At 40.1% G+C, this 27711-nt stretch overlaps 1 protein-coding gene across 2 annotated transcripts in view; it reads right to left on the bottom strand.

The window, feature by feature from the left end:
* Window positions 1-9851: 9851 nt before the first annotated feature.
* Window positions 9852-27711, bottom strand: part of LOC124156620 (cleavage and polyadenylation specificity factor subunit 1) — a 153741-nt gene continuing 135881 nt past the window's right edge. For both annotated transcript variants that reach the window (XM_046531267.1, XM_046531266.1), the window contains 3 exons: window positions 22384-22524; window positions 13302-13431; window positions 9852-10142 (listed from right to left, as the gene is read on the bottom strand). In XM_046531267.1, coding sequence (XP_046387223.1) covers window positions 9956-10142; window positions 13302-13431; window positions 22384-22524 — 458 coding nt within the window. In that variant the 3' untranslated portion in view covers window positions 9852-9955. The remainder of the gene's footprint in view (window positions 10143-13301; window positions 13432-22383; window positions 22525-27711) is intronic.

The following is a 27711-nucleotide window of genomic DNA, read 5'->3' on the forward strand; positions in this document are numbered from 1 at the left end:
TGTAATAAGAGTCCCTCATTCTCTTTTCTTTCCATCCATCTCAGTTTCTTCTCCATGCATATCTGCTTTGCTTTCATCCTCATATTGTACTCCTTTCTTGGCATACAGACCTCTACCATATAATAATCCAAGAGCTCAACTTAAAAGCTATTTCCTTTTTATGAATTCTGCATTTGCTACTTCTCTTTCCTGATATTCTCGCTGTAACATCCATTTTTCTCTAATGTAGTGCCCAAATATTTATACTGTTTGGCCCATTGTGATCTACATCTACTCTATTTATTTCTTTAGTGAATCTATGTAATCACTTCATCCTCACAACCAAAACTCTTTTTCGAAGCTAAGCAAAACCACAATCAATTCATTCATCTAGTGATTTATGCTAACTATGCATGAGGTCCAGGGGGGCTTTCCTCCCAATGGTAGTGGGGGTCCAAACAAAATTACCATTTTATTTAGTGTAAATTGGATGCCCCTCTCTGGATCCGCCACTGCTCATGTTCTATTCACTGTTTGCATCCACAAATCCACTACTGCTTCTGTTTAATCTATGCTTAGACATTTGCCTACCTCATTGATTTATACACAAATCCCCTAAAATTGATTCCATGATTCTATGCAACCCATACCATCTCCTCCACATACAAGTTTAACACCAAGGAAAGAGCCTTCTTAAATGCCGCAACTAATGCTTGCTAACCCAGATACTCTATCAGATATTCCATCTTTTGCAGTCTGAGTTGGATATAACATGTTAAGATTGAGTCTACTGTCCCACCAATGTAATGAATTCTTTTAAAGAAAGCGCATTTGGTTTATCCAGTACACTATTAACCCACATTTCTACAAAGTAATTGTTGTATCCAGGGTGGTAGCCCTGTCCCAAGGATAAGACATGTGAGGACGGGGCACGCCCGGCAGTTGTTGGCGGGACTACGCCATGCGTTGTATCGTGCATAGCCCAGAATTAAAAGTTTATTTCCTAATGGACTCTTGTGTTTTCCTGCAATAGAACAATTTGGCGACGAGGACGGGATATTTGGAGTCCGATACTGTCGTGGGTTATGTGTCGTGTGGTTGAGGCTTTACGTGAGTTTCGGGAAAAAAAACTGATCGGTCGACCGCGCCTGTGGTACGTGCCATTCTGTATCTTCACGGACCTATTGCCTAAATATGAGTATAGGAGTTTTTGATCAAAGTGTTGAGAGCATCTCGACCTACCTTCTGCGCCTAAACAGCTATATGAGGACATTACGTCCTCCTGTTGAGGATCTCGGCAAGAAGGATTTCTTAATTGGTCACATAGGAGGGGCAGCATTGGAGAAGCTAGCTGTGAATCTTCACCCTCTCACACCGGACCAGCTGACTTACGAACAATTAGTGGAGGAGCTTAAGACCATATTTACACCGGTGCGCTTCTTTCGTGCTGAGAGGCTGATCTTTCAACGTCGTGTTCGAGAACCCAATGAAAGTTTTTCGGAGTATGCCCTGGCGTTAAAGAAGTTGGCTGCCACCTGTGATTTTGGGAACAGTATGGAAGATAGATTAATTGACCAATTTCTGTATGGTCTTAATAGTGAAGAAATAACCACTAAATTGGCTGGCGAAAATGTTCCTTTTAAGAGATTCGTGGCCAAAGCGTGCTATATGGAAGGATCTGCGGAATACGCCAAAAGCACTGGGGATAGTCCTGCCTCAGTTTCGGTAATTAATAAGAGATCTCAACCTCACTGTAAGCCATTGTCACCAAAGAACATTGTGAAATGTTTTAATTGTGGAGGGCCTCACTATGCTAACTCATGTGACAAGCCTTTGAAGTGTACCCATTGTGGCAAGGACGGGCATTCAGTGAAATTCTGCCGTCAAAAGAGTAAAGATAAGTTCAAAATGAAAAAGATGGTAAAATCCGTGCTAGAACAGACACCAGAGGAATCTAGTGACGAAGACTGCCACAGGCATGTGGGGTTGTTGCAGTTGCATCAAGTGCAGGGAACCCAACGAAATCGGCGCACGTTGACTGTTCAGATTAATGGTGCACCTGTAACTATGCAAATAGATTCGGCCGCAGATGCATCCTGTGTAGGAGAAGATATTTATAAGAAACATTTAAGCCACTTGAAGTTGACGCCCACCTCTATGTTATACAATTGTTCCAGTGCCCCCTTATCATTACTCGGCGAATGTCAGGTTAATGTTATGTTTGAAGGAATTGAATATGTGTTACCTCTGGTTGTGCACAAAGGGAAGTTTCATTGCTTGATGGGTCTTCCGTGGCTAGAAGTGCTTCCTATAAATTGGTACAGTCTTTTCCCAAAGAAAGCTGTAAATGTGGTTGCCAATGGTAAAACTGTGTTAGAGGATCTTAAGAAAGAGTTCCCTTCTGTATTCTCTGGAAAGCCTGGGCTAATCAAGGGTTATGTCGCCCAGATTGTATTGAAACCAGATTCTGTACCAGTTTTTGTATCTCATAGACAAGTGCCTATTCCATTGCGAGACAAGGTAAGAAAAGAGTTGGAAAAAATGGTTGAACAAGGGATTTTGGAGCCCACGACCAACACACAGTGGGGTACTCCAATTGTAGTGGTCCCGAAATCCAATGGCGAGGTGAGAATCTGTGGGGATTACAGTTGTTCAGTAAACCGTTGTCTGAGTATGGATCATTACCCACTACCACTGATAGACGATTTGTCTTTACTAAAAGGTGAGTGTTTCTGTAAAATTGATCTTTCTCAGGCATATCTACAGTTAGCCGTTGGTAAAGAATCACAATCTATATTAACTTTGAGCACCCATGTAGGTTGTTTTAAAGTAAAGAGAATGCTGTATGGGATAGCTTCTGCGCCCGCTATTTTCCAGCAAACCGTTAAAAAAATCTTACAGGGTATTCCTAACTTATTTGTGTATCTTGATGATATTCTTATTTATGCTGAAAATTGGTGTGACTGTTCCTCTGTTTTAAAACAGGTATTAGGGCGATTGGCCCAACATAACATTGTCATTAACGTACCTAAGTGTGAATTTTTTGTTAACAGAGTCATATTTTTAGGTCATGTGCTAGATTCTCATGGGTTACATGTTGAAGAATCTAAGGTTAAGGCTATTGTGAATATGGGTGCGCCTTCAAATGTGTCTGAGTTGAGTAGTTTCCTAGGAGCTGTCAAATTCTATTATAAATTCCTCCCAGATGCATCTACTTTTATGGAACCCTTAAATAAACTATTGAAGAAAGATTTCCCTTGGTCTTGGGGTAAAGAACAAAAGGAAGCCTTTGCAAAATGTAAGACAGCCCTTAGTAGTAGCCAGGTACTTATTCCTTATTCCCTTAAGTTACCTATTAGACTAACTTGTGATGCCTCTCAAGTTGGGGCTGGGGCAGTTCTATCTCACATTCTCCCTTCAGGGGAAGAGCGCCCAGTGGGCTTTGCCTCAAAAACTTTTACCTCCACCGAACGCAATTATACTCAAGTGGAGAGAGAGGCTGCAGCAGTAATTTTTGGTGTCACCCATTTTAACAAATTTCTTTGGGGGAGAGAATTTGAACTGGTTACTGACCACAGTTCTCTCACAATAATTTTTGGGTCAAAGACTGGTGTCAAGCCCCTCGCTGCTGCACGTCTTCAGCGTTGGGCAGTATTACTGCATGGCTACAGATTTAAGATTGTGTATAAAAAAGGGATAAATATCCCTCATGCTGATGTTTTAAGCAGACTTCCATTGGCAGATGATACACCAGTGGAGTCTCCTGAAAATGTAATATGTTTAGTTAAGACATTAGGTGTACCTTTGAATGCCCAGTCGATTGTGCTAGCCACAGAAAAAGATCCTGATTTATTAAAAGTACGGATGTACATCCAGCATGGCTGGCCCTCTAAATGTGATGATCTGCGGTTACAACCTTACTTTAAGAGACAGTTAGAACTCTCTATTAATAACCAGTGTGTCACCTATGGTTCGAAAGTTTGTATCCCAAAAGCTCTACAACGTGATGTCTTAAATTTGTTGCATGATCAACACCCAGGAATGAGTAAAATGAAAGCACTTGCTCGTGGTTATGTCTATTGGCCCACTCTTGACCAGGACATTGAAATTATGGTAGCTTCTTGTGAGCCATGTCAACAGGTCCAAAACTCACTTCCTCAAATACCATTTTCTCCTTGGGCATGGCCAAAATCTAAGTGGGAGAGAGTTCATGCCGACTTTTGTTATGTAGAAAATAAGGCATTGCTTATTGTGGTAGATGCTTATTCTAAGTGGCCGATTGTTGCAATTATGAAGGAAACAAGTTCTTCTGCAGTAATTGAAAAACTTGAGTCCATGACAGCTGCATATGGGTTGTTTAAAGTGTTTGTCTCCGATAATGGCCCACCTTTTCAGTCCCAAGAAATTAGTGAGTTTCTTACTAGTATGGGTGCCAAACATCTGTTTTCTCCCCCATACTTACCAAGAGCAAATGGTCAGGCAGAGAAAACTGTGCAGCATGTAAAACAGGCTCTAAAGAAATCGGTGCTTGATAAATCATGTGAAGTATTGTCCTTGCAGCGTAGGATTAACAAATTCCTAATGGCTTATCGTACGACGCCACACACTGTAACTAAGATAGAACCTGCAGAGTTATTCCTGGGGAGGAAGCTTAGAACAAAGTTGTCCCTATTAAATCCAATGAGCATTGTGGAAGACCGGGTGACTTCCTGTAATGAGAAGGTGGCCTCCAAACATAGCACTAAATTACCGGAATTGAAAGAGGGTGATACGGTGTGGACACAGGGTGTTAAACACAATGTAAAACAATGGAAACCTGCGACAATAGTAAAGCAAGTGAGTGCCAAGTCCTTTGATGTCTTGTGTGATGGGAAACTAAAAAAAAATGTCTCCCTTCAATTCCTTCGTCCAAGAATTGTGTCCTGTGAAGATAAGAGAAATGAGTTTACCCCACCTGCTAATGTCAATACCGAGGAGGTTGCTAAAATCCCACTTCCCCAAAATGATATTTCCGAGTCAGACAGTCCAGGATCTGCTACCCATGAGAATACTCATGAACCCTTGCCTAGAAGCCCTGTATTGGCTAAGCCTTGTTCTACTCCCTTGAGTCGCCCATCACGAAAAAGGCAGCCACCAAAATATTTGAATGATTTTCTTATGTAATGTATCTTATGTTTTCATGTATTTAATTTTCATGTTTGTAAAGGGTTATTTTAGTGGAGGGGAGTTGTTGTATCCAGGGTGGTAGCCCTGTCCCAAGGATAAGACATGTGAGGACGGGGCACGCCCGGCAGTTGTTGGCGGGACTACGCCATGCGTTGTATCGTGCATAGCCCAGAATTAAAAGTTTATTTCCTAATGGACTCTTGTGTTTTCCTGCAATAGAACAGTAATCTTGTAAAATTTTTGGTTATATATAACATATATCAAACAGTTATAGCAAATAAATGAACCATATCCATGTCTATCTCGGGCAGGCAGACTAACTAGCCTGCCTGCCCAATAATGTAATGGATTGTAATGAATAAAGTTTATCAGTGGAACTTGCTCGATCTCTTTTATTTATGGTGGATGGGTTCCACAGCATCTCACTTGAAACAACCAGTAGTTAGGTACCTTAATAAGTGCATACCTACATTTTTAATTAATGCCTAAATTTTAGGGAATACTAGAAAAATATGATATTCAAAACATTACTTGCAATGAGCAGCTTACAGCTCAGCAGTTTGGTCAATCTTTTTTTGAATAAAGCACTCAAATGACTGATGAAACTCCTAATTGATCTTACATGCACCAATTTTTATACCCTAAGCCTGAGTTTGCTGTGTTTTTGAGTTTGTAACTGCCAAAATGTTTCACCATAGTTTTATTGCAATCCATATGTATTGCTGAAATACATATAATGTTTCACAAAGTTTGCTCAAGGTTTCTGACATGCATGTTCGTCATGGACCAACGAAAGCAACACCCTTGAGTACCAGAAATAAGGTTTTTAAGTAATTTCTAGAATAAATTAACTACCACAGCTTTGAAAATCTTGCACCTCGCACACTTCCCCATAGTTTAGCATTTAAATGACACAATGTTGGGATTAAATCAATTTTTTGTATTTACGCTTAGTTACACTCAACTAATGGAATATGTACCAATTCACACATGAACATACCTGTGAATAGAGAATTAGACAATGCAGTAAAGTCAATCCCTTTTCATGGGAATATCATGTCAGGGTTATCACTGTGTTTAATCCCTTTCACTTACTCTATGCTCTAGGTTTTCCTTTCAAATATGTTATGAGAATGCCACCTCCTTTTTGGAAAATTATTTTTATGCTCTAAGGTTTTGTCAACTACACAGTTGGCAAGGTGGTTGTGATCATAATTTGGCTCATCTTGAGCACAAAGCTCAAACCTAAACAGAGACCGGACACAAATTCGAGAAAGTCATTAACCATAGAGATATCATGGAACAGCACATTAAATGATACACAAAGGTACCTATTGAAATATGTTAGCACCTGATGATGATTGCAAAATGGAAAACATGGGCATTGGAGTTTGTGAAATTAAAATGAAGTGGACGGCATGATATCTTTGAATATCACCCAAATTTGATGACTGGAGAGTAAGTAAGCCGATTCCGTGGTATTTGCAGGGCCAATTTTTGTTTGCTCACAGTGGTGGTTTTCTGGAGTTTTGATGTGAATGTCTCATTGGTTTTAGCATTGTCATTCAAGAATGTGCTTGCCATTTTACATTTTTTATATTCTTGCAGTGATTTTTAAAAATTTGATAGCCAAACTTATATTTTTCCTTGTGCTAAAAATGCAACAAATTCCCTACTATTTCTGTCCACAAAGGCATTACAGTGCTTGTAAGTAGAATATCACTTAGTTTGCCACGGATTCTGAAAAAATTGAGGAACTTAAAGAAAATAGTTATAAAAACCCATAGTTAACTTTTAAAACACAATTTAAACAGCTGTATATATTAGCAAACCATTAATTCTGGTAAAACAAATGAGTGCAGAGAATTGTGTGCAATGAACCAATATCCACCCAGCACAACCATTTGGCTACGACAACACAATGTCTACAACAAAAGCCATAGAACATCATAATCGCTTACAATAAAGTAAGAAAAATAACACAACCCTATGAGAACAAAGGAAACCTATTTTTACAGCCTTGCTTTGAAAAAAATTTGCACTTACAGACAGAAGTCTAAATTGCTGTTTTGATTTTCACTAGTCTCTTCCCACTAGCATGGGCTCATACCAATCAGCTTAAAAAAACAAACTAATGAGAGTATAGGGGAAGTTCATTACTTTCCTTAGCACCTTGGCAAGACACCCAGTGATTATGTATCTGGCATGTACAGGTAAGTGGCTTTCATATGTTGATCAATTATTTTTAAACATAGTTTATATACATACTGTATTTCTCTGAATATAGTCCCCCCCTAATTTTGAGGCATCAGTTTTTGGAAAAAATTTAAGGAATGCATTTGAATATAGTCCCCCCTTTACTCTTACCACAGGCATTTTTTGAAAAAATAAGGGGGACTACATTCAGATAAATACGGTACATACTTAAACAGCTGGTAGAATAAAAACTTTCATTGGAGACCTTCGATTTGTCTAGAAATGACGTGAGGAGGGGGTTCTGGCAGTGCCATATGTTGGGCTCACCACAGTCATTGCATAACTGTTTGACTTTCCCTCCCTAAAAGCAAGCTAATTTCAGTCTGAACTGAGTGTCCATTGCTCTGAAAGTTGGAAGAGCTTATCTGCAGTCCGACCTAAGCGACAACACTTGACTTCCGGCTGGTAATTTCCTTAAGCAGGAGTGTGAATCACCACCAGGTTGGAATCATATCACTAACCTACCTGATTTGTGTATTCAACTTTTACTGCCATTTTTCTCTTACACTGTACATTTTACCCAGAGAGATGAATGGAGAGAGAATTTGAGGAATGAAATTCCTATTGTGGTCAGACTCCATCCATGGCGGGGGATTCCAGCAAAGCATGAATGGCTGCTAATGAAATCGCAAGTGCTTAAGAGCTCCTGCTCTGAGTGAAGGAAAATGCTCCCAGAAGAGTTGGTGGCAGGCCATGCATATCAAGAGGTCTCCCCAAGATGAAAATCACGCATTGCTAACAACACTAGAGGGGTGCTCCACATGGGGTAACAAGCTAAAGTGAATCTAGTGCATGATTACCCTTCCCTCTGCCAGACTTAGGCCTGTATTCTTAGTCGACCCTACATATCCGTCCCTATATAACAAGAGGCCCCTACGTGCATTTCTAAGTCAACCCTACATAGGTGGTGGGGGAAATTCCGTCATCAAGTTCTCAGAAATGGCATAATTGATGGCACAGGGCCGGTTTTCCACTCTGGTTGCATAATGAGACCTAACTAAGAAAAGATGTCCAATAATTTTCGGGCATATTGTTAGGGCAACGGCTCAAGGTAAATAAACAATCGGTGTCGTCCGCCAGGTCATGTCGGTACATTAATTATCGATACAAATACTCTCATATCGAGCCAAAAGTAGAATCATATTGTCTTTAAATTACTTCAAAAGTGGTATGTACATGATAGTGATAAGTACGGGGCAAATATGATCATTGACGTGAGAACTTACGTTGCATCATCAAGGTTATTTGCTTTTACCTTCCGCAGTTAAGTTTATTATGTGGCAAATAGCGGCATGAAAATATGTTTTCTATTATTTTTCGTAAACGATATTGGTTTCTCAAAAGCATACTTAGTGCCAAAGGTGAAAAATATTAATATGTATCCACAGAAACAAGGTGATGTATACCACTATATCATACCCATTATACGTACGTCAGCCAATTTTATTATTTATATCACTTGATGGGTATGTGGTAGTATTATTACCTTTCTGCTGTGTTACTGTGCATTTTAAAATGGTTTGTGTGAGCTTGTCTACCTTAATATCCATTGTAACGTGGATTCTTTAATCGAAGTGATCAGCAGACAAAATTTGGCCGCCATGTTTTTGTAGGGTGTACGGCTGGCTCGGGTACCCTACATTAAGTAAGGCCTGTTTAGTTCCAAAAACGGCCACATGTGGGGCTTGATGTGGCGTATGTAGGGTGAGATCGGTTTATGTAAGGGGCTGATGACGTATCCAGGGTCGGTTGGCCCTACAGGGTCGACTAAGAATACTGGTCTTAATCCTGGGTTACTGCAAGAAAAAATCTTCCCCATTCAACCACTTTGTATTAAGTTAAAAAATGAAAAAGGAGAAAGTATCTGTCCACTTTTCATGGGCTGTTGGTGCTATTAAAGGCTCATTGATTTGTTTATGGGGAACTGCTTATTTAGGAGTGTAATCATTCACACGAATGTAAACAACGAACAAGATGTGGCATGAGACCTCCTTGGCAGTGATGTCACCAACTTGTTTGCAAAACGCTAATACTTTTGTCCACAAATAGCTCCAGAAACAAGCAGTGGATTGAGAAACAGAAAATAAGGCTCTTTATAAGTCAACCACAATGAAAAACAAAACTAAAGTGGTGAACAAGCTTTAACTTTGAAGCAGTACCTTCTATATTTGACAGGAGAAATTTTGACTTCCCAAGGTTTTTAAACTCCAAAATTTATCCAGCCTAATCGCCAGGGCCAGAGGGAAAAGCACTGTTTGGGAATGTTAAGAGATCCCACTTTTCTATCCTCAGTATAAAATACTTCAACCACTGCAAGCATTCTAAGACATCCAAAAAATCAACTGATATTTGCAGATAAATAGTGAAAACTCAAAAAGGCCACAAAATGCCACTATAAATAAACTAAGCCAAGGATAAATACTACACTGGCCATAAATAGTCAACATTTTATAAAAAAAAAACATTTATTCATTATTTACAAAACATCTTTCCAGATGGAAGACTTGGAAATGAAACACTGGATTTCCAATTAAATGAAACCATAGTTGACCAGCTAAAAATGAGAGGTCAGTCGGTCAATATCTGCCAAGTCTTCAATCATTTCATCTACTTTGGTGCCTATTTTACGTGCCACTTCCTGCTTTTCAGCATGAGGCAGACCCAAGAACAGCCAGGCCAACTCTCCATCAATCACACCTCTTGCAGGATTACTCAAGAGCTTGGTTGAGCTTTTGAATGTCCTATATAAGGCAAAAAAAAAACATGAAAATAGTGAACGATGATGATAGTGAATGATAATGATAGGGCAAACATGAAGAGAATTTTGTCATCAAGAGATACTCCAAGAATTTTTCTAGCTCATCTCATCCGAAGCCATTAGTTGCATTCAGCTGCACTGATCCGTCACCTCTGATCAGTGTGACTGAACAATAGAACTAATCACAGCGATCAGTGTGACTGAACAATAGAACTAATCACAGCGATCAGTGTGACTGAACAATATAACTAATCACAGCGATCAGTGTGACTGAACAATAGAACTAATCACAGCGATCAGTGTGACTGAACAATAGAACTAATCACAGCGATCAGTGTGACTGAACAATAGAACTAATCACAGCGCTGATCGCTAACCCATTGAAGGGGGTTGACCACAATTTGAAATTACCTTTTTAACAGTTTTTATAATGCGAGGAGCCACCGCTAGCATTGTCTCTGTTGGAAGACAAGTTGGGGCTGGAGGGGAAGGATAAATCTGGAGGATGGGAGAAGTGAGAAAGGTCCATCCCTTTTTGAGAAATCAGGCTAGATGAGATCAATAGGACTAGATATCTTTCAGGGCATCCCAGCCCACCCCTTCTCATGAGCAGTGGACTGCCTGCTTGGATGCTCTCATTTTCAGGAGAGCACTGCTAATATGAGTCACCTAGTGGGCTTCAGGCCGATTGACAATAACTTACCGCATTTAATGTCGTACCTCAATTGATATGCAAGATTAAATACAGCAGACTCCAGATTATCTGGCTGCGGTATATCCGTATTGTGGATTATCCGTGCATAATTTTCACTCTTGCCCAATATTTACGCAATTTTTATAAAAAAAATAATATCGGACGCAAAATCATCGGAATTACTTCATTAATGCTAGGATACACCGGGCTTATTATTTCTGTTAGAATCCCTTTCGTAAAATGGAAGTGGTCGCATGCTAGCTGCATTCACGGTAGCACCATGCTCCTATTTTCCAAGCCTCGCAGAGCGCGACCGTGCTCTGTGATCACGGACGTACGTCCCACAGCAGTTGCAACCCGGGCAACTTGTGTGAGATGCGACTAACTGGCGTGGTGCCTGACTGTGTAGTTTCCCATGTCGAGCAGTAGTTTATGAAGCATTTGTGCAAACCAATTTTCTGTATCTGTGAGCCACGGATGTTGGTTTTTGAAACCAGGCTTTACATGGAGCATTAATAATTCGAGAACAACCCTGTTATCGCCGCTAAAAATATCGCGAACTGGCAAAGAAAGCCCTTAATGAGTCAGGGAAGCACTCTAAAATAACAGAATAACTGCATAAATAATAATATTTTGTTTGTTTTTAGGTAAGTTATGAACATTGCAAGACATTTAAGTGAAAGTTTGGGTTATCCGTGTTTTCCGATTATTATTCTCTGCCGTCCCTCATTAGCCATTGTCATTAGCCCATTGGGAAAAACGGGAGTTTACTGTACATGCAAAAGATTTAAAAAAGAATAAGTCCAAATGCAATGCATTTCTGATAGGGATGGCCCCTTTTTTGGATTTGGGGGGGCATGTGCCCCCCCCCATGCTTAAAAAATAGATGAGATTTTAAATACAAAAATTAATAAAATTTCACATTTTAATATAAATAAATATTTACATATTAATAACTTAAATAAAATAATTAAGAGAATATTTAGTATAGTAACTGTTGCGTGTAGTTTTTACTTCCAAATATGAGAAGACCAGTCAGACCCTGGTGTCCCCCAGAAAAAAATCCTGGATCTGCCCTTTGGATGGACCGATACCATTACAGCGGCGTAGCGATGGGGGAGGTCTGGGGGGTCAAGACCCCCCTCCAACGGAAATATATGAAAACACAATTACCATATAAACGCGTGTAAGAGACGCACCCCTGTTTTGAGCATCAGAGCTGCAGAAAAAAAATTTTTGTGGCATATTTTTTTAATCCTATTGCAGACGTATGCCTGGACTTTTGACAGTAACCAAAATTTCCATTTTCAATGCTACAAATTCACACCGCATCTTTCAGCTAAATGTACACGATATGCAAGGCACTCGGAGATAAGTAGGTATTCACGTGTAGTCTAAACCTTAAGATGCTAACTAGGGATGGTCGGATTGGATACCCCACATCCAAATATCCATGAATAATGACCTTCACCTTATACTTCAGATCCGAATTCAAGAATTCCGAAGAAATTGAATCTGAATCCGGAATTTTCAATCAATGCTTTCATGAATGCAATGTCCTATAAGAGGAAGTAGGAAGAGTTCCGATCCTCTCTTTGCATACACCGTTGCAATGCGATACTCGTCCTACTCACAAACAATTTTGTTTAAAGATCTAGTAGGAGTATTGCAATAGAATTTCAGCTGTGGAAAATTTTTAAAAGCAAAACACGACAGGTGCACAGTGTGAATCTTCCCAAGAGATTGAACAGTGGGGAATCTCAGCACTGTAAGATAATAATGACAGCGTAGATTTAACAAAACCACCCTCGGCCATTTAATGAAAAAGGGAACAGACCACTAAAATAATATGTGCACTACAAAGAAGGATACTGATAAATTTTAGTAGGGCGCTATTGTAGAAATTGAAGAAACAATTACACAAAAGGAGTTACTTCACACAGACAAATGGGTCCAGGAGTACAATTTTAAGAACCATGAAATGTTATTACATGGGGGAAAAATCATTGAGATTCAATACTGCATCCCCCAAATTTGCAAATCTCAAGCATAGAATTTTTGCACTTCCAGCACACTAGCAGGTGACTCTGATATGGAAAACTCAAGTGAAATTACAACGTTTTTATTCATGCATCATGAAGCAATTGCCATGAAGTCAAGCTGCAAACCATTCGTTTCAACTACACTCATGCCACAAAAAGAAACCTAGAGAAGTCTCTTTTAAGACACTCAATGTCAGAAAAAACAGTAAAGAGTGTAAGTATTGAACAAGCAAGATATAATCCAAGTCTTATCATAATTAGAGACACTCAAGGAAAACATTTCCATTTTTCTTGGAATATCCAAAATGACATTACACATGTAATAAAACTGTTTCCTCTTTCCATTCCACATCTTAAAATTATGAATAACAGTTACATATTAATTTAAACATGTTTATTGACTTACCTGAAGGCTTTAGGATTGAGACCAGCAGTATGCGGAATATGATTAATGAGAACGTTCTGCAGCATAAGGAGACGGCGATAGGTCTTCTCTGGCACAGGCATCAGATATCCAATCCCACCATCCAAAGTAGCTGAGAGAAGAAAGATATGTCAGCTACATCTGTACTTGGCTCAAATAGTTTGGTAAACAAGATTAAAGGAACCACGGCAAACACTTTCAAATAAGCACCTTTTACAGCAAACAGGGTTTAAGGTCATGTAAGGAGACATGACATTTGTGGTTCCTTCCATACTTGCAGTACACAATATCTATGTAACATAATAAATTAGACGAATATACATGTGCAATCCCCAGAAATTCCGGATACACAGAGCAGACTCATCCATTCCAGATTACTTGATCATTCATTCATCAGATTCATTGATTATCTCAGGGAAGGGATCAAATTACAGAACATTGAAGATTTTTTAGGTAAATAATGTGAATACAGTGAGTCCTCGTTCTACGTCACCCCGTTAAACGTCATTTCGCGATAACGTCACGAAAATTTTGAGATCGTCATTCGTTTATCGCACCTACGCTTGGCGAAAACGTCAAGTCTTTTAAATTTCGTGCGAAAAAAAAGGCGAAGCGGCAGGCGTTGCAGGTTGTTCGTTTTGTGGGCGGTAATACAGTCAGTGTAAGCAAAGTGTAAAACGGAGTGTTTATTCTTAATTGCGATTACGGTTTTAGCAAATTTTCTGCAAAATGAATTCCTAAGTAGGTGCGCAAGGTTTTACTTGACATAATGGTTTTCAGGAACCTAAAAAGTGATTTCAAGGAATTTTTCCGTGTAGAACTCGGAGTTTTTGTCGTCACTTTTTTGCCGAGTTCACAATAATTTTGGTTCCTGTAACTGCAACGATGTTTCAGCGATGATGATGCCCAGGCGACGCTCGCCCAGGCGACCACCATAGCGAAGCCGAAAAGCAAATGTGGGAAGATACAAAAATGGAGAAGGATTTACGTCATTGCTGATATTGTCGTCGATGAAGACAGGAACTCGTATTTATGCCATAGTTTGGCATTCCCATCGTGAAAAATGCCCCAGATATGATACGCTTAAATTTTTTCGCGTAGGAATTTTGAGGTCTAGGAGCCGATATTCACATCTTACAGTGTTTCTTATGGGATATTATGCTTCGATTAACGTCATTTCGTTTATCGTCACATTTTTCAGGAACGGTAACTGACGTTAAACGAGGACTCACTGTATAGACATTTAATTGCATATTTTGGATATGAAACTTTCTTATCATAAAATAAATGACATTTAGGGTAGGCTATGATAAAAATACATCTCTACCAGTGTCACGCCGCCAGGCAGTGTGTCCACCCACGGAGATGCTGTCCCCTGCTGGAGTAAGCGTGAACTCTATCGAGGTGGCTCGAGGGGTCACGACGAGGGGCCAGAGGGAGGGAGTGTTGTGAGCAGTCGGGGACTGCTCAAGTCTTATTTGTGCAAGTGTGTGACAAATAAAGTGACATCGAAGTGAAGGAGAGAGTCTCATTCCAGAGAATACCCAAGGTCCTTAACAGAGCAGCGGTGGGATATTTCTCCGAAAAGGCAAGTGATTTCAGTGCGGCGAGACCCCCAAGATCCCAGTGCGTGGGGCGGGCGTGTTTCCCGGTGAGAGATCCAGTATTGGGATTGTGACGGCGGGGTGTTGCTTCGAAAAGGGACGTGTGTGGAAGGCTGCGCTGGAAGCTGAGAGATGGCAAGTGGGAAGGCGGGAACCGTGAAGAGAGAGGTGGCGAGCCCCTTTTTTATGTGACGCTACCGTCAGCCATGTTTCCATGGTGGGAGAGCGAGGGTAGCGGCGTGGGTCACACGGACGGGGGTTGGAGTGAGGCTAGGAGGCTAGTAGAGACGGACGAGGGTCAACACGAGACTAGAGCGCTAAGAGATATGACCGGGGGTCGGAGTGAGGCTATGCTAGGGGTAACGAGCGTGGCTTGGAACGAAGCGGCGAGCGAAGTGGCGCGCGAACATGAGCTATTGAGAAGGGAATGGGACATTTTGGACCGGGAACGGAGGCTGCTGGAACGAGAAAGGGAAATGTTGGCAGAAAGAGCTGTGTTAGGAAGTGCGCCTTAGCAATGCTGTAGGATGTATGCTACAATAGTACTCAGCCTGATGAGCGTGAATTGTCCGGATGGACGTATTTATTCTCAGTTGCGGTTACAAGTAATAGTCACGATCACAATGTACTATTCACAAGGGTGAACTATTCGTGGTCGGTACGAGCGCCAGTACGACTCCGTGGTCGGAGTCGTACTGGCGCTCTCTTCTGTCGCCCGGACGGTCAAGCATCCCCTAGTGGCCACTGGAAGAACTCACAGAACAACTGACTCTCATTTGGCGCTATGTCGTAGGAATTTGGAATGGCCTCAGATGTGAAGAGCTGATGCTGCGCTTTTAGTTTATTTAATTTAAAAAATTCTGCATTCCTTTTTCATGTTTCTCAGTCATTATTGTGAATGTTATATCAATAAATTCATACTCGTAAGTTTTTCCAAGTCCATCAGATGCGTATGCCGTTCTGTTTCTTTGCCGCAAATATTACCCATGCGAGTTATATTCGTCGCAGTTTCTTGCATTCTGCTTTTTTTTACGAGGGTCATCCAGAAAATAAGTTCGGTTTTGGTGTGTAGATCGCTAGAGGCACTTTTTGACAAATGTGACTACATTGTACAAAAGAGGGGAATCTTCTGAATAGAATGAGAGAGAGATAGGCTCAGTAGCCTTGTAAACAGAGTCTCAGCAACTCGTTGAAATGGAGTTCTCGACGTCGCATCCCGCCACCTCGGTGCCTGTTCTGTCTCGAGTTGTTGTGCGCGGAGTGATTCAATTTCTTCATGCCCGTGGTTTCAAATCGGTTGAAATTCATCAACAGCTTGTTTCTGTGTATGGAGAGGGTGTAATGAGTGAATCAATGGTGAGGAGATGGGTTCGTGAATTTAAGGCGGGAAGACATTCACTTGAGGACGAAAGTGGAAGAGGCAGACCCTCAGTTGTCACGGACGAACTTGTGGCAAAAGTCGACAGTGCTGTACGCGAAGATCGCCGTTCCACTGTGGATGAACTCCATGAGTGTTTCCCTTAGATCTCACGATCCATCATTCATGAGATTGTCTCGGAAAAACTCGATTTTCGAAAAGTTTGCACCCAATGGGTTCCGAGAGAGCTGATGCCCGAACACAAGTCACAACGAGTGGCTGCAGCTCGTGAATTTTTGGGCCGCTACAGAATGGAAGGGGATCCTTTTCTCAAGTCCATAGTCACTGGAGATGAAACCTGGGTGTCGCACTATACCCCAGAGAACAAAAACAATCCATGCAGTGGAAACACACCACCTCCCTAAGTGCGAAAAAATTCAAAGTTGTGAAGTCCACCAGGAAGATCATGGCCTCTGTTTTCTGGGACCAAAAGGGGATCCTCCTGATTGATTTCTTGCCTCAAGGAGAAAAAATTAACGCCTCCCGGTATTGTGAGACTCTGAAGAAGCTTCGTCGGGCAGTCCAAAACAAGAGAAGAGGAATGCTGACCTCTGGTGTGAGCCTTCTCCACGACAACGCAAGGCCTCACGTCGCTCGATCCATTACGGAACTTTTGGATCAGTTGGATCAGTTCGGTTAGGATGTTCTGACCCATCCACCTTACAGTCCCGACTTGGCCCCTTCAGACTTTCATCTATTCACCAAAATGAAGGAGGGATTAGCCGGAGAACGTTTCACAAGTGACGAGGAAGTGAAAGAAGCAGTCACCAACTGGACCAAGGTGGTGGTGGGAAGCTTCTATGAGGATGGGATTTCAAAGCTGATTTCTCGGTATACGAAGTGTATTGAGGTCTCTGAAAAACGGAACTTATTTTCTGGATGACGCTCGTACTTAAGTGACATCAACATAATATCTGCATTATATTTTTAAGTGCAATAATATCACGTTAATATCTTTTCATATATTACCAATTTTAATTCAAATCGTTTTTATTGCACTGCTGTGGTAATCTCAGTGTATTATTTCAAATACGTCACGAGCGTAACACTCAAAAATGAATTTTTTTAACAACGGCAATTTTAATCATATCATTTTGCACCCTTAGCAAACTTTTTACCGTAGATAATGAAGATATTACATTAGATGATAGAAAAAGTCTTCCGAGGCAGGATCGTTCAACAACTTTCGACCGCTTTCATCTGCAGAAACAAATGCAATACGTTATTTCACTCAACTGCCACTTAAAGTAAAGGAACAAGAAGCATGCACCAATGGAAGCATTAGAGGCATTAAATAATCGTGATACAGTTTTATCAGATATTTTTTGAATTTTCAGTGGAAGATACCAAAATAATAGAATGATCACGTAATTGCACTAAATACATCGAAAAATGGCTTCGTCGGCATTGTGCATTGGCATAATGATTGACAAAGCTATGCTTTGCAAGATTGTTACTCAGTAGGGCGCTTAAAAATTGTTTGAATAGTTAGTTGTTATTTAAGTAAAGAAATTTAGTGATGCAAATAAACATTGCCTTTCATCTGGATTTATGCATACGTTTATCGGATGTAAATTTCTCTGTTGCCGCACCACTCATGTTCCTGTATAACTGTTCGCAATAGGTATATTGGCTATTATTTGCTCCACCTCCGGTAAGGTGACAATTCGCTATATCGAGTGTTTATTTGAGCATGTATTTACTGTGGGGTCTCGTTTTATCGAGGTTGCACTGTACTTTGTTTTGAAATGTAAAGTGATGAAAGTTTATGCATGCATGTATTTCAAATTATAACTAAGGCCACAGTATGAAAACCTCAAATTCCTCCTTCGTCTTACTAATACACTACATTTTGTATAAAATCTGGATCGTGCAAGCCCTTATCTCTACACACTGTCATTCAAAGAAAAAATTTTTTCCCACCCAAGAAAATGGGTTGCTGCCCATGCTAGAGGAGGATAAGAGAGGAATAGTACATAGTAGGTTTAGTTAGGACATTTCAAATTGACCAACTTTGAATTTTTGCACTATTAACTTCTAAAATGCAGGAAAATGAATTAAGAGTTTAACCCAAAATATGTTTATGTTTCGGAATATCATGTTGAGGAAATGGCTTTTCTTGAATTTCAGAAATTGAATTGAATTCAGGACAGAGAAGGAGTTGTTCAGGTGGACCAACATTAATAACCAATAAAATGTTTCTTCGTACCGATTTCTGGTAAAATCCACCACATATGGAATATATATGAGTAAAAGAGTAAAATGTGACTATTCCACCTTTTTTTAAATTCCATATATTTAAATTTCTTCACAATCTTACTGAACAATATTTTTTGACTCTGAGTAAAAAAATAAACATGCATTGTTATAAAATCAACCGATTTGGGCGTTACTTGGTGGGACGACGAAATGTTCACGGTGAAACAAAACTCAGTCCTATTCTACAAACTTTTCAACGGTATAAACGTCGAAACTAGTAGACTGTTAAAATGCATTTTTATGCCAAAATTTACATTTATTTCAAAATTTACTACTGTTAAGGCTTCATTGAAGGAGTTATTTCCCTATGAAGGATCACTGAGACTTTTAAAAAGATTTAATATTTGAAAACAGTAAATATACCGCATATTTTGCCTCCAAAAGGCAAAATGTGAATTGATTCCACACAGCCAGACAATTTGGGTGATATTCCGGTTACATAACTCAAAATGAGCCGATTATTCTAACCCATTGCAAAATCATAGAATTCCTCAGATAAACTTTTAACTCCTTAAACATAATGCTGAAAGTTACAATCGTCATTGGTTGTTTCCAAAATGGGCTTTGTTGCAGTTACATATTTCTTCTTCATAGGAGCCATAGGTATCAGCCTGAATTTTTGCAAAATTTTTAACTTTAGGGCACAGGCAGCAATGGTTAATATTATCCCATTTTGAAATAACTTTGGATCTGAGATCCTGATATAAGCAGACAACTTTCCTGCACAGGGAAATTTTGATCCACAAAAAAAATTTATTTTTTGTCCCACCCAAATATAAGAGGATGAGGACAAATCACCACATGACTATTCCAGCATATACAGTAAAACTTTGATTTTACGCATTTGGAGGGACCGAAATATGGGCACTGTGTAAAATCAAAATGTGTAAAATCAAGAGTTGGTATTGAGGAGGAGTATAGTTTTCAGGATAACACTAGCTCATTATTGCTCGGAAAATTAAGCCTAATAATCTTATGTACTCAAAAGCAACACCACAGATGACGTGTTACCTTAAGAGAAACAACTTTGCATTCCTGAACAGTGTTTCCCATGGTTGAACAAAATGGTTGAAATGCCAGCATTTCTGGCACTAAGATTACTTCTGTTACCCAGGAGAAATTTCGGAATGGTGATACTTAATGGTCGCAGAGAAGCTAATTTTCGAAAATATTCTCATTAAAAGCAGTTTTCAGGATATCCGTTTAACCACCAGCAGACAAACAAAGATTGGAGATTGAAGAAATGAGATACCTGAGGATAGTCATCCAAATTAACCCCATTAACAGGGAGCAAAATTTTGCTAATACATCACAAAGGCTTTACACCCTGTGGGCCTGGGTTTAAGTCCTGGCAGTAGCAGAGACTTATCAGAGATGGCCCTATCCGTACTTGAGTCTAATGTGGAGGGCACTTCCAGTGCACCACTCTGTCCATCAGATGGGAAGTTAAGTCCTGGTCCCTTTTGAGCTTATCATTACAACCTGGCTAATGCCAACATAGGGTTCCTATCCCCCCAGCCCTTACTTCATGGCGCTAATGACCCCAGTTGTTGGTTACCTCCAAATAGCATACCATAGATAATACGGAGCACACAGGACCCGGGATATTCGGAAATTCAGATTTTTCCGGTGCTTAGATCACTTTTTTTAAGTGAGCTATTTAAATGACCGCGCAACTGCCATCATGCAGCCCGTGATGAATAAAAAATGACTAATAGTCCTGAAAAATTTTCCTTCTTTATAATTTATACGCATTAAAAAAGCATTTCCCCATGAAATTTTAGCATTAGTAGATTGACTCTTCCGGGAATAGCTTCTCTGTCGGCATTCTTCCGCGAATTCAGCGCCGGGACCTTCGACTCACAAGCCGTGTGACTCAGCTTCACGTAATATTTTGCTTCCCCATATCTGATAACAACACCGGACACTTTTTGTATTTCGATTTAATGGTACTAAGCCATTCCTGAGTTTAAAGGGACTGCCTTATCACTCACGTCTTGAATTTGACTTCAATGATTACATGACGATTCACGACGCGAGTTATTCTTCGAGGGCATTAACTCCCGTTCCGTTAAAACGCTTGCCACCTAGCGGAGTTAAGCTAATAGCTATTCAAGTTCCAACCATGTTTAACTTAAACCATCTGACAATGAGATACAAGTTGAGTCGGTTCTGATAAGCGCGCAGCGCAAGCAATTTTTCCTCGCCTCCATTTGTCCCGCAGATGTGGGATTAGCCTGGGAATGAGACAATGCATGCTGCTTTTACCATCGTGTTGAATCACCATCAACTTACGTCCATACTAGAAGTACGACTATCTTTTTTGGATCACCTTGGAAGCCAAAATTTTGGCACGGGAGTATTTTTAACGACTCATTTCGCCGTTATCGCGGGGGCGACGGAAATCATAGCGTTGGCAAAATTCTAGAAAGCCTTGCGTTGGCGATAGATATTCCGTAGCTCATAATTCTGGATATAAACAGCATCGATCAATAAGTCGAATAATTAAAGAAAGGTGATAATGTTAATATCTCCAGCGATTATGTCTTAATCAAAAGTATTTACGCATACACGGCGATTGCCGTGTGTTTTAGGTTTCGATATCCTTCTACGGCGAATTTGAACTAAGAGCGACATTCGCGTTCGTAATGGAGCCTGAGAGGGCTCACGGGGAAGCAATAATTAGATTCGCGATGTATTTAGTTTCACGCTCAACAGCGCGATGTCATTTCAACCGTTCCTGTATTCATTTTTGCAACTCATTGAGATGAAATAATAACCTAACTGCATATTGCTCTAGTCGGATTTTCAAAACAAGCCGAAAGACAACTGCATAAAATCAAGATTAGCGACCTCTTAGGGGCTGGGGTTATGCTGCGCAAAATCGAAAAACTGCGTAAAATCAAGAAAAGATGTAAAATCGAAGTTTCACCATTGCAATTCCCTATGCTTTCCGGCCGGACTTGAGTGCCGCTGCGTAAAAACGAGACTTGATGTAAAATCGAAGTGCGTAAAATCGAAGTTTTACTGTATGTACGATTCTTCTAACAAGGGGAATACACGACCTTCGCATCGCCGATTCCATAGTAGTAACGAAGATAAGAAAACGAACCTTAAAAATTTAAACAATAAAATCCTTAAAAATTAACACAAAAAAAGTTCCATGAGCGAGCATCGATCTCGTGTCCTTCACCTCCACAGTCGGACACCGTATCGACTGGGCTGTCGCCTATTTGTTTAACATTAGCGTTCAAAACAGCTTATATAGCATACATTCATTTTTTACGATTTTTAATTGCTTTTTTCTCGGAATTTTACGAGAGGTGCTTCGTCTCGCTTCGGCATATTACATTTGTACCCATAAACTACCGAATCGCAAAATTTGAGCCCGATCGGCAATGCGAAGGTCGTGTATTCCCCTTGTAAGTAAGGCATGGTATTTGAGGAGGTGACCAACAGCTAAGGCCTTGATGAAAGGAAAGGGAGGGAGAAACCCATTATGTATCACCATTAGCCAGCTCTTAACAAAAGGCACCACGTCCCATCTGACGGAACGAGTGCTTTACTTGAACACATAGCACTCCAGTACGTCAAAGGAATCTCCACCATCGCCAGGATTTGAACCTAGACCCACAGCATAAGAGGACATCTCTCTAGCCTCCACATCAACCCAATTATGTCATGTACTGGTTTCTTCCATAAGTTTGTCACGACTTTCCCAGACTTTGCAGGTGTTGTGAAAGAGTGGCCATCAGAAAAATGCATCACTTGACAATAATCTTACCAAACATGGTGATATGCCTTCGTTCTGGTGACACTGTTAGGGGTCGCTCGGGACTCGCTTCAACCTGCTTGCATCTGACTCGGAAAAACGTGTTCACATGTTGACCGAGGTGGAAATCAGCTCTCCGGAGCAACCGCTGACCTAAAGTGAGACAGACATTCATTCAAATTCATGGGAGTTACAATCCGGATACCTTTGTGCTAAAAGATCCAGAACAAATAGCATGCTTTTGAAATGAAAGAGAAGAAACATGACAAAAAATTTTACTTAAAAAAAGTTATCATTAGGGATGGGATGCTTCCATTCTTCAGTTCTCAATTACCCAGACTTTCACTTGAGATTGGGACAAAAAATTACAAATCTAATTACAAATTAAATCTTACATCTCTCCGAATATAGTGCCCCCATTTTTGCCCAAAATATCTGAGAGAAAAGTAATAGAGGGACCTAATATTCGCATCTAAGTGACAGGAGTGACTAATTAGGTAACATCACCGTTGAGGTATAAATAGACATCCGTGAAAGTGGTTTTATTTTTGACTAAAATTCGTTCTAAAACGATATGATTCCAGTGTTACAGAAAATCTTGGCAGTGTTATTATGATGTTACAATTTTTGCACATTTCCAGGTGTTTATTATTTTTTGGTACACATTTCATGATTGTTTATACAGTGCAACCTCGATAAAACGACACCCCACAGTGCACCAATAAACACTCGCTATAGCGAATTGTTGCTTTACTGGAGGTGGAACAAATAATAGCCAATATACCTGTTGCGAACAGTTATACAGGAACAGGAGTGGTGCGGCGACAGAGAAATTTCTATCCAATAAACGTAAGTATAAATCCAGACGAAAGGTGATGTTTTTTTGCATCACTAAATTTCCTAACTCAAACAACGACTTACTATTCAAACAATTTATAGGCCCCGCACTGAATAAATATCATGCAACGTAATGTTTTGTCAATCATTATGCCAATGCACAACCGATGAAGCCATTTTTCTATGCACTTAATTAGTGCATTTACGTACTCATTCTATTATTTTGGTATTTTCCACTGAAAATTCAAAAATTAACTAATAAAACTGTATTGCGGTTATTTAATGCCTCAAATGTTTCCATTGGTGTGTTTATTGTTCCTGTACATTAAGCGGCAGTGAAGTGAAATAACGTATTGCATTTGTTTCTGCAGTCGAAAACGGTGGAAGGTTGTATAACGTTCCTGCCTTGGAAGACTTTTGCTATCAGATAATGTAATATCTTCATTATCGACGGTAAAAAGTTTCTAAGCTGGAAAAATGATGTGATTAAAATTGCCGTTGTTAAAAAAAGTTCCTTTTAGAGTGTTACGCTCGCGACGTATTTGAAATAATACACCGAGTTTACCACGGCACTGCAAACGAGAGTCAGTTGTTCTGTGAGTTCTTCCAGCAGGGGATGCTCGGCTACCCACGTGACGGAAGAGAGCGCCAGTACGACTCCGACCACTGACGCGAATAGTTCACCCGTATTAGTTGTGAATCCGCAACGTAGAATAAATACCGTCCATCCAGACAATTCACGCTCAGTATCATTGCATCGTACATCCTACATCATCGCTAAGGTGCTTTACATACCTTTAGAGGCATCATTGCAAGAAATACCTCTTACTGCAAGGATTTTGTCGGTGAGTAGGATGTAAAAAAAGTTCCGTTTCGTCTATGTTATATCACGCGGGGAATACTCCTTAAGATACTTATGATCGGAGTCCTTTCTTCCACGACTTCGGGTTTACACCGCAGGCATCACCAGCAATTATCAGGGGAGATAACGCTTTGGTGCTTTGCATTAGTATAATCAACCTTCCGAACTCTTGAAATTCTCGATTCGCAATCTATCCCTGAAATACTCCGCTTTAAGCTTAGGCGTAGCCCCTTTCTCAGGAGTTCCCGCAGATTGGAGTGGGTAAAACCACCCAAAAAACGCTCCTTATAACTCTACATATTCTGCATTCCTTGGGCGCTTTTGGTCAGTGCTGATTTTCGGGTTCCTCAGCCCCGTTGGTTGTTTTTGGATGACAACAGTTTCAGGAGCCATCCTGCTCCCGTCTTCCCGTCTCCCGAGGATGGCTCCCGAAACTGTTGTCATCCAAAAACAACCAACGCGGCTGAGGAACCCGAAAATCAGCACTGACCATGAGCAACACCGCGGAAACCTACGCCAGAAGTTCTTGGGCGCTTTTGTTTTTTTTAATTGTGAAGAGCGAATAGGAAGATAAATTAATTTCGACACTCTCATATGACTCCTTTATTTTTATTTTCTCGCTTAGACGTGTTTGATGTTTTTTTGGCCATGGTGTCTGCCATCAAATGCTTTCTAATCATGCAACTCATGGACGTGCGGGTATGCTGATGTCAGCTTTCTGCCGCCCCAGGAACAAAAGAAGATCCAGCATTCGCGAATGCTAATGCCACAATATTTTCACCAAAATTAACTACTTATTTATCGAACGACAGTTTAACACATAAATTTGAGACTTAGCACTCCATTTAACTTCATTTCTAACAGATCGCTAGCAATTACAGAGATTAAGGAGTCTTGATGTAAGTTTTTCCGGCGGTGAAACTCTCGCTATGGCGAGTGTCAACACCAAAAGGGCCTCGTAAAAATGAATTTTTAAACACGCTTATTATAGAGTCAATTGACGGTGCAGCGGCTATCTCTCGTAATAGCGGGGTGTCGCTATAGCCCGTACTCGCTTTAACGAGGTTCCACTGTACTTTTTTTAAGAATTTAACATAACATTTAACACCATTTCAATTGTACAAAATTTCTGATAAAAACAAATGAAGGAAATGGTTCAAGTTTTATTGGTTCAAGGTATATCAATGGTTCACGCATTAATACTATAGAGTGAGCAAGAAAAGGTGCACCGTGAACACTTCACTTGATTGATTGTTTTTGTGAAGAAGACTAGAGCAAAAATTGACCAAATAGTGCTGAAATTTGTTTTCAGTTTCATTGTGTTAATTTAGACCAATAACACAATATTTAAGCTCTTCCTGCTTCTTTTTCCCTATAATCAGGAGTATTCTTGGCAAATATGATCAGCAGACAGCAAATCCCCACAATCGTTCATGTATGTACTTTGAGAGCCTTTCCCGAATTTTTGGATTATCAAGTTTCTCTGCACTAATGCCAGCTTTAACAAAGTGTCTTGTCTTACAGATTCAACTCTTTCATAGCAAAATTTACACAGTAATACTTTGTCTTTCACATAAAATCCTTCTGACCCAAATTCACTTGCCTTAGTATGAACGGTAACACTAAGTTTTCGGCATTTTAAAATTCCTTTCCTTCGTTTGATATTTAAAGCCACAGCCGTGATAAAAAACATTCCCAACACGATCCACGACCAATAATGACAGTCTTTTCCAACTGAGTGCTGGGTAGCTTTGGTATAACCACAGAGTAAGTATATTCTAGAGGGCTCACGGCATAGGAGGAAATCGTATCGACAGTTTTAATTCTAAAAAAGCAGGAAGATGGCACGAGAGTAGCTAGCCAGAGGCGAGAGGGTCTTTTTCTTCAAGGTCACCTCGCCTATCCCCTTTCCTTCTCGCTCCCCGTCTTCCAAATTCTGTCAGTCCCCCAAGCATCGAAGGAAGGGAAGACGATGTTTACATCGCAATGATGCAAGCCTGTTGGAAAGGTCTCCCACAAAAAATGACCGGCACCAATTTTTAGAATTCTCTGTGATGGGGGAAGGGAGCAAAGCTGTGAAATAGCTCGCGTTTTCAACTTTTTCTGAAGGATTTTAGTTTAAGTATTAAAGCTGTAGCCATTTGAAATTGCAATTGATTTCATTGTGGAAAGTTCACAATTGAAGTTGACTGCATTTAAAGGTATATTGACCAATCTATGTAACATAGAATGGAAGGAGGATAACTTTTGGGAGGTCGGATGGCATCAGTAACTCGGAATGATTGTATCACCATAACAAGGGTTTCTGTATAAACCAAATTCATGTTTGTCATCAACTATGGATATGGAGAGATCGAGAAAGTTTAGGTGCTTTTTGGATTCTATTTCTGCTACGAAGGTAATATTAGGATGTCGAGGATTTAAAAGATTCAGAAAATTATCTAATTGTCTGACAATTCCGGTCCAGCGGCAAATGATGTAGTCAACATACTTAGCGGTACCAGAAGATGTTAGATGAGATAGAATGCCCGAATCAAATAATTGGCGTTTTGAATTGTCCGTAAATATTTCAGTTATTACAGGTGAAAGGGAATACCACATCGCAAGGCCGTCTGTTTGGTGATAAATATTCTTATTGTACAAAAAATAATTTTGGCTGGCACTCTGTTCCATTAGACAATGAAGTTCACAAGACACACTGATTTTAATATTGTGGTCTCTCAATAAGTAACAAAGTTGTTTGTACAGGTACAGAAGTAAATAGATTTTTTAGGTCAAATGAAACTAGCTTGGAGTTGGATGGTGACGTATTAGGTGTTGAAGTTTCTGTGGCAAAATTATGGGGCTATTAATATTATATTTTGGTGAAAAACCAGGCAATTGCCTAAAGATGATATTTAATTTAGGGGCTAATTTATAAAATTACAGCAGGAAGATAAAGCTTTTTTAACACTTTTTTGGAATCTATCCGTTGGATCACGGGGGAGAATCACGAATGAGGTGTCCTCCAACACATCATCACATTTGGCGATGCATGAGACCTCATTACGGATTAGCACACTGTTCCTTTTTTCTGCTTTGGAAATAATAAAATCTTCTTCGTTTACCTTCTAATTGATTGATCAAAATCAACTTGGTTGTGATTAACTTTCATACGGTGAGATGTACTTGGATTAGCAAAGGTAATATAATTATATATATTGCACAATTTTATTTTCCTACATTCTCGCGCCGGAGGGCTACTTGTACGTCGACTCCGTCGAAATGTTTTTACATCAGATGGAAGTTTTTTAACCTTCTATAAACACATCACTGGTTTTTACTCGTCGGGACATAAGTCCCCAACAATGGAAGAAAATGAGGGTTACACCTCGGGAAAATCATTGATAGATGACATTTCAGCCACTCAGAGGAAGTACCTCCGGAAAGGCTCGTCAACAGATCGGTTGCAGTTCGAAGTTTTGACTTAAAACTTTATGTTGCATGATCTCTGCCTTCTCTTCGGGTTTCAACGGACGCGGTGGAAACCCGAAGAGAATGCAGAGATAATCTGATCAACGCCGCGAAAATCTTCGAACCTACTTTATGTTGCATGATTATAACAAATCCTGTATTAGTGTTGAAAATCAGTATTTAAATGA

Source organism: Ischnura elegans, chromosome 3 (assembly GCF_921293095.1).
Source record: "Ischnura elegans chromosome 3, ioIscEleg1.1, whole genome shotgun sequence".
Classification (NCBI taxonomy): domain Eukaryota; kingdom Metazoa; phylum Arthropoda; class Insecta; order Odonata; family Coenagrionidae; genus Ischnura; species Ischnura elegans.